Source organism: Capricornis sumatraensis, chromosome 9 (genome assembly GCF_032405125.1).
Source record: "Capricornis sumatraensis isolate serow.1 chromosome 9, serow.2, whole genome shotgun sequence".
Classification (NCBI taxonomy): domain Eukaryota; kingdom Metazoa; phylum Chordata; class Mammalia; order Artiodactyla; family Bovidae; genus Capricornis; species Capricornis sumatraensis.
In genome coordinates, this window is record NC_091077.1 from 11,121,659 (window position 1) to 11,128,960 (window position 7,302).

A 7,302-nucleotide genomic window follows, 5' to 3' on the forward strand; every position below is an offset into this window, starting at 1 on the left:
TCATTAAAACTGTGCAATGCATGATCCCTTGAGAGAAAATCTGAAAGCTTTCTCCACATCATAATCTAACTGGGACTACCTTAGCAATTTAGATCTGTTTTTTCCACTTAGGTCAGTATTATGCCTCTCTCTCTAACAGAATTCCTAGTCAGAGATGTCACAAAACATCCCTTAAATGTGAAGATTCATTAAAAATACAGATGAAAAGATGGATGACTAGATAGATAGACAGATAGATAGATAGAGATAGATAGAGATGTAATTGTAGCATTTTCAAATGAATAATGTCCATTTGGGTAAAAATGATTCATGCAATTTTTTTTTCATTCCTAGTCATCAACACCACAACATGATACCAGGAAATGATACACAAGATTCAGAATTTCTTCTTCAGGGATTATCAATGAAACCAGAGCTGCAGCCCCTCATCTTCGGGCTTTTCCTCTTCATGTACCTGATCACTGGGTTTGGAAACCTGCTCATCATCCTGGCCGTCAGCTCAGACTCCCACCTCCACACCCCCATGTATTTCTTCCTCTCCAACCTGTCCTTTGTAGACGTCTGTTTCACCACCACAACAATCCTAAAGATGTTAATAAATATACAGAACCAGAGAAAAGCTATATCCTATGAAGGCTGCATCAGTCAGATGTATTTTTACATGCTCTTTGCTGTGTTGGATGATTTTCTTCTGACCGTGATGGCCTATGACCGGTATGTGGCCATCTGCCACCCCCTGCACTACGCAGTCATGATGAACCCTCGACTCTGTGGACTTTTGGTTCTGCTATCTTGGATCATCAGTACCCTGCTTTCCTTGTTAGAAACCTTACTTGTGTTACGGCTGTCTTTCTGTACAGATTTGGAAATCCCTCACTTTTTCTGTGAAATCAAGCAGATTGTCCAGCTTGCCTGTGATGATACGCTTCTTAATGATACCATGATGTATTTTACAGCAGTGCTGTTGGGTGGTGGTCCCCTCGCTGGTATCCTTTACTCTTACTCTAAGATAATGTTCTCCATACATGGAATCTCGTCACCTCAGGGGAAATATAAAGCAGTCTCCATCTGTGCATCTCACCTCTCAGTTGTCTCCTTATATTATTGTTCAAGCCTAGGAGTGTACCTTAGCTCTGCTACTGCTCCCCACAACTCTCATTCAAGTGCAACAGCCTCTGTGATGTACACCGTTGTCACACCCATGCTGAACCCCTTCATCTACAGTCTCAGAAACAAAGACATAAAAAGAGCTCTGAAAAGACTCATTCACATGGCAGTTATGAAAAGGGAAATTGTTCTGGGTTTGAAGAAGCATCCTTGAAGAAGAGCTCAAGCTTTAGAACAAAAACTTATATTCTTTGATTAGATTGTGGATGTTGAACTTGCTTTTTCTATTCATTTCCTGGAATTTCTGTTTCTTTAACTTTTGCACTTTAAACAAACTGTGCACTCACTTTTTGAAGCTTTCTTCTCCATCTGATGAAAAGACAGTTATCCCCATGATCCACTTTCCTATTTCCACAAAGTTTTTCCAAGCCTAAGAGCAGAAAGACTTTGAAATTCTGGTTAATTTCATGATGCTACATGGATTACTTATGAAGAATTTCATCTCAGATGATATATGCACATGCATACTCAATTGCTTCAGCTGTGTCCTACCCTTTGCGACCCCGTGGACCACAGCCATGGATTCTCCAGGTGAATATACTGGAGTGGGTTGCCCTGCCCTCCACCAGGGGATCTTCCCAACCCAGGCATTGAACCCATGTCTCCTGCATTGCAGGCAGCTTCTTTACCACTGAGCTGCTGGGGAAGCCCCAGAAGACATATATATTATCTCAAATATTTTCAAAAGAACTACAAATACTGGAAAATGGATAACAAAGTGTCAATAAGCATATATTTATTATTAATATTTTAAATACCAATGGGCTAAATGTTTCAATTAAAGACATAGGGTGGTTGAGTTAAAAAAAAAGAAAAAAAGACTCTTCTATCTTCTCTATGCTATTTATAAGAAACTCACTTCAGAGCTAAAGTCACACAAAGAATGATAGTAAAAGGATGGAAAAGATATTTCATGCATATGGAAAGTAAAAGAAATAGGAGATATGGAGAACATTATCTTAGGGGGAAAAATAGACTTTAAAACAAAAGCTAAAACTTGGTGTTTGTGCTTGGCTGAGGAGTCAGTGGGGCAAAGCTACTATCTGTGGGATTATGACTGAATGCCTCTAAGTCAGAAACCAGCCCAGGCCGAAGGATTCTGCAGCACCAGGTGAGCCTCAGATAGCTGGTCCCCTGCCATCCCCACCGACGGGCCACCGTCCACGACCCTTAGGGCGTGGCATGGCATGCCCTGCCCCGCTACCAGAGCAGGGTCTAGTGCAGAGAACCCTTTGTCCTGGGATGTGGTGAGCTTCCCCTGCCTGTCATGCACTGCATATTCATGCGGAACCTGGTGCTAAACAATTCCTAGTTAACCTGCTTCTGCAGATATAGGACTATGTCGCCATCACAAATTAATGCTTTGAAGATCCGAAGGACCTAATCAAGACAGGTTCCTCCATCTTAGATTTTTGAGAAAATGTGGACTCATGGTAGAATAAGGTACTAGGAGGTTATACCTCTAGATGGCACAAGACTTCATGGAGAAGGATTGATATTAATAGTATTCACCTGATTTCTGACCTAGTCTCTTAGGAACAGAGAATCATTAAGAGGAACTTCTGTCTAGACCAGTGCACTGGGGGAAATTACATGCTTGAAGCTGGAGTAACAAGAGGGAAACGTCATCAATACAAGAATATTATATAATGTATTTATCTTTAGTTTTGGCTTTTTAATATCATTCTTGACAATTAAGTGATGAGAATGGAATTAAGTGGGTAAAATTCGATTCGGAGGCATAAAGTGGTTCCAATAAAATTAGAACATATTCAATTCAGTTGCTCAGTTGAGTCTGACTCTTTCTGACCCCATGGACTGTAGCATGCCAGACCTCCCTGTCCATCACCAATTCCCAGAGTTTACTCAAACTCACGTTCATCGAGTTGGTGATGCCATCCAACTATCTCATCCTCTGTTGTCCCCATCTCTTCCTACCTTCAATTTTGCCCAGCATCAGGGTCTTTTCTAGTGAGTCAGTTCCTCGAATCAAGTGGTCAAAGTATTGGAGTTTCAGCTTCAGCATCAGTCCTTCCAATGAATATTCAGGACTGATTTCTTTTAAGATTGACAGGTTTGATCACCTTGCGGTCCAAGGGAATCTCAAGAGTCTTCTCCTACACCACAGTCATAATAGCTGCAGTGAAGTGAGCAACTATTTTCTGCCAGGTGATTTTCTATAAGCTCTGAAATATTAAAAACTTCTCGACTACTCCTTAGGAGGAATTTCCCTAGTCATGTAAGAGGAAACTGGAGAAGGAAATGGCACAAAATCCCATGGACAGAGGAACCCGATGGGCCACAGTCCATGGGGTCGCAAAAGAGTCGGACAAGACAGTGGATAAACAACAACAACAACATAAGATGAAACAAGGCCTAAAAGTTTTACCATCTGTACAGAGGGAAATACTCCAGAGATGTGTGTAAATTTGTTAAGGGAGAAGCAGAATGGCATTTGACCACCACATTTGATATTGGTCTAGCATTTGATCACCTTACATGAGACATGATGTGAGAAGGAAGATTCTTGATGGAGAACTGAAACACCTATGCGCATGTGCATGCATGCTGCGTTGCTTCAGTCATGTCTGACTCTTTGGGACCCCCTGGACTGAGCCCACTAGGCTCCTCTGTCTGTGGGATTCTTCAGGCAAGAATACTGGAGTGGGTTGCCATGCCCTCCTCCACGGGATCTTCCTGAGCCAGGGATCAAATCCATGTTTCTTGTGTCTCCTGCACTGACAGGCATGTTGTTTACCACTCACGCCACCTGGGAAAATACTTCCACCTGACTCTAACACTGGACCACAGTCCTGATACTCAAAGACTCTTCCAAAGAACAAGACCTGCAACATCAACAACATCTGGGAGATTGTTACAAATGCAGAATCTCTGGGACACTCTAGTCCTGCCAAATCAGGATCTGTATTTAATGATAAGATTCCCTAGTGATTCGTATACACACTGATTTTGGGAGAAATGTCTTGTGAAGAACAGTGTTTCTCAACCTCACCACTGTTGACATTGTGATGGATACTTCCTTGTAGTGGGGGCTGTCCTGTACTTTGTAGTTTGCTGACCTGCATCCTTGGATTCAACCCACTATGTTCAGGAACACTTCCCCTTGTGGGAAAATCAACTATTTCTCCCTATATCCCCAAGGGTCCTCTGGAGACAAAATCATCTCTGATTGAGACCACTGGCCTGGTGCAAGAGAATTAAGAAGCATTTTGTATTCTAAGCTAAGTGCATCCCTTACTTAGTTCATAACTTTGGAACAACCATGTAACACTTCTGAACCACAAATCTGCAAATTTAGAATGAACCTCATAATTGTTCCATCCCCATTGGTTGGACTTTTGCAAAAAATGAATGAGACAATACATATATGTTTCTAAGCTTACCTCATAGTGCATTAAAAGATCTAACAGTGTCTTTTATGATTATCAATTTTTTAATAAGTAAAAGACTTTATTTGCAATACAGAAAGTCAAATGGCTAATAAACCCCAAAATATATTCAATATCCCAGGCAATAAAATCATTGCAAAGGAAAACCTTTACCATCTGCCTGTTTGCATAGTAAATGAAATTCAAATGCCAAATTTTCATTTATATTAAAAGCATGAAACTCTTGACTGATGTATCAAAAGCATCCTTTTTTGTTTTTAAAATCCTTATAAAACAAGGATTATTTAAATGACAATTTTATGGCAAAAGAACACAGTTCTTTTATTGAAGAAATAAATAAACATTTTTGGAGATGTCAGGAGCTGTGTTCCTACCACAAGTCAATTCTTCAGATTCACAGGACCTAGTCAAGACAGGCTTCTCTGGCTCAGCTTTGGAGAAATCTGACTCAAGATTGTAAATCAAGATTGTTAGAAAGGATCCATGTTTCACCCTTGGAAGCCAGAAGAGTTCATGGAATAGCAATAAGCACTGGATAGACCTGACATCTAAACTAAACTCTTGGGAACAGCAAATCAGCACAGAAAATTTCCATTCTGTCCAGACATGCCCCCATGGGGAAATGTGCTCAGGGTTGGAGTAATAATGAAAATGAGCATATATACAGTGAAATATACAGAGTTTTAAATCTCTCCACTGCTGTAATGAGTGAGCAAGTTCAACCTTGAGCTGGAGGGAACATAGTTTTTTCATTTGGATTCCTAAAGTAAGCTCAGGTACTCCTTCCTTCTTTCTTGTCTGTAGACAGAGCTTTAGCCCCAGATGCTTCATCAAGCATCCATGGAGAAATTTGGACTTCCACATGGAGAACTTCCTGTCAGCCTTTCCATCCAGGTGAGTATAAAAGTTCGGTAGACACTACAGGAAAAAGTCAGAGAGGATTAAACCCAATATTATTTGCTTGAACCAAGTGAAGTCGCTCAGTCGTGTGCGACTCTTTGTGACACCATGGACTGTAGCCCCCCAGGCTCCTCCGTTCATGGGATTCTCCAGGCAAGAATACTGGAGTGGGTTGCCATTTCCTTCTCCAGGGAATCCTGACCCAGGGATCGAACCCAGGTCTCCCGCACTGCAGGCAGATGCTTTAACCTCTGAGCCACCAGGGAAGCCCCATTATTTACCTGAGGTCACTTGAAAATCCAAACAGATGGCCCATAGCCATGAGATCTCCATGTTTGTTTGCTTGATTGGCAAATTAATCTATTTATTTAGTGATAAGTCTCTATCAGACTTGGAAATACAAGAAATACTGCTCCCTATTAAGTTTTGGGAATAAAAATCTGTTGGATGAGACTCAAGAAGAAACAGAAACTCTGAAATTTTCCAGAATTTTACAACATATGGGTGTAGGAAAATAGACAGGTAAGGAAGAATTTGCTGTTAGGTGAAAACATTTTATTCATTTTTTAAAATTTTAACATAAGGTATATTTGATGGTGTTCTGTCTTTATTAGGAAGATCCAGATCAATAGAAGTAACTATGAAATTGCAAGTTCAGTTATTGAGATTCATATTTCATAGAGTCTTCTCTTACACCGACCATTCACTTGGAAAAATTGCATTTACTATAGTGCAAACAGGAAGATGATAAAGAGTTTTACTTTGCAATGATTTTATTACCTGGAAGACTGGATATATCTGAGGATTTATTAGCCATTTACTTTCTGTACTGAAAATTGTCTATGGATGTTCTTTGCTTTAAGTATTGGTGTCTGAGTGCTTTTACTTTTCTGCTTAATTTTTTTCCATATAATTTCCTTCATAACTTATTTCATTTCTATCTCTGAGAAAAAAGGCCAGGAATTGTACTCCAACATAAGGAAAAATGGAATAGTGAGATGTATTTTAAATACTTTGACAAGTCTTCTTGCTGGAAATAGCGATATGTGCTACTTCTCTCTCTTTTTTTAAATTAACTTATTTTTTTTACTGAAGGATAATTGTTTTACAGATTTTTGCTGTTTTCTGTCAAACCTCAATATGAATCAGCCATAGGTATACATATATCCCCTGTCTTTTGAAACTCCCTCCATCTCCCTCCCCATCTCACTCCTCTAGAGTGATACAAAGCCCCTGTTTGAGTTTCCTGAGACATACAGCAAGTTCCCACTGGCCATTTATTTTACATATGGTAATGTAAGTTTCCATGTTACTCTTTCATACATCTCACCCTCTCTCCACTCTTCCCTTCCCCCACGCAGGTGTTTCAGGCACCATTTCTGTGACTCCATTTCACCCAAAGCTGCTGTAAGCTGCAACTACTTCCACTACTCAGGATTATCAATCCCTAGTCTCCTTTATTCTTATTTTTTTTTAATTTCATTCCTTCAATTTTTAAACAAGTGTGCTAATTGACATTTAAATCTTATTTGTATATACAATGTGTGTGTTGGGTTGTGTGACACTTTATGAATTTTGAGTAGATAGATTTGACTATCTATATCAAATCTATCTATATTTTGTCCTCCCTTCCATGGTTTTTCAAGCATAGAAAGCTGTTCTACATCCATAGATGTAATAAACCACCTTTTAGATGCATTGCCATCTTACTTCACATATCCTTTATTACTGTTACCTTTTGCCTTTACTGATTAGATCTATTTTTAAAATAGCAATCATTTGCAGCCATCTTGTGGAACCCATTCTTTTGAATTCAATCAAAGAT

General features: G+C 39.7%; 1 protein-coding gene across 1 annotated transcript; it reads left to right on the top strand.

Annotated features, from left to right (window-relative positions):
* Positions 1-277: 277 nt before the first annotated feature.
* On the top strand, positions 278-1,321 carry LOC138085149 (olfactory receptor-like protein OLF4). The gene has a single exon (XM_068979310.1). The coding sequence runs from the start codon at positions 278-280 to the stop codon at positions 1,319-1,321; it is 1,044 nt and encodes a 347-aa protein (XP_068835411.1).
* The last annotated feature ends 5,981 nt before the right edge of the window (positions 1,322-7,302 follow it).

Excerpts from the sequence above, each read along its gene's own strand:
- LOC138085149 (XM_068979310.1), top strand. The coding sequence starts at position 278 with ATGAATAATGTCCATTTGGGTAAAAATGATTCATGCAATTTTTTTTTC.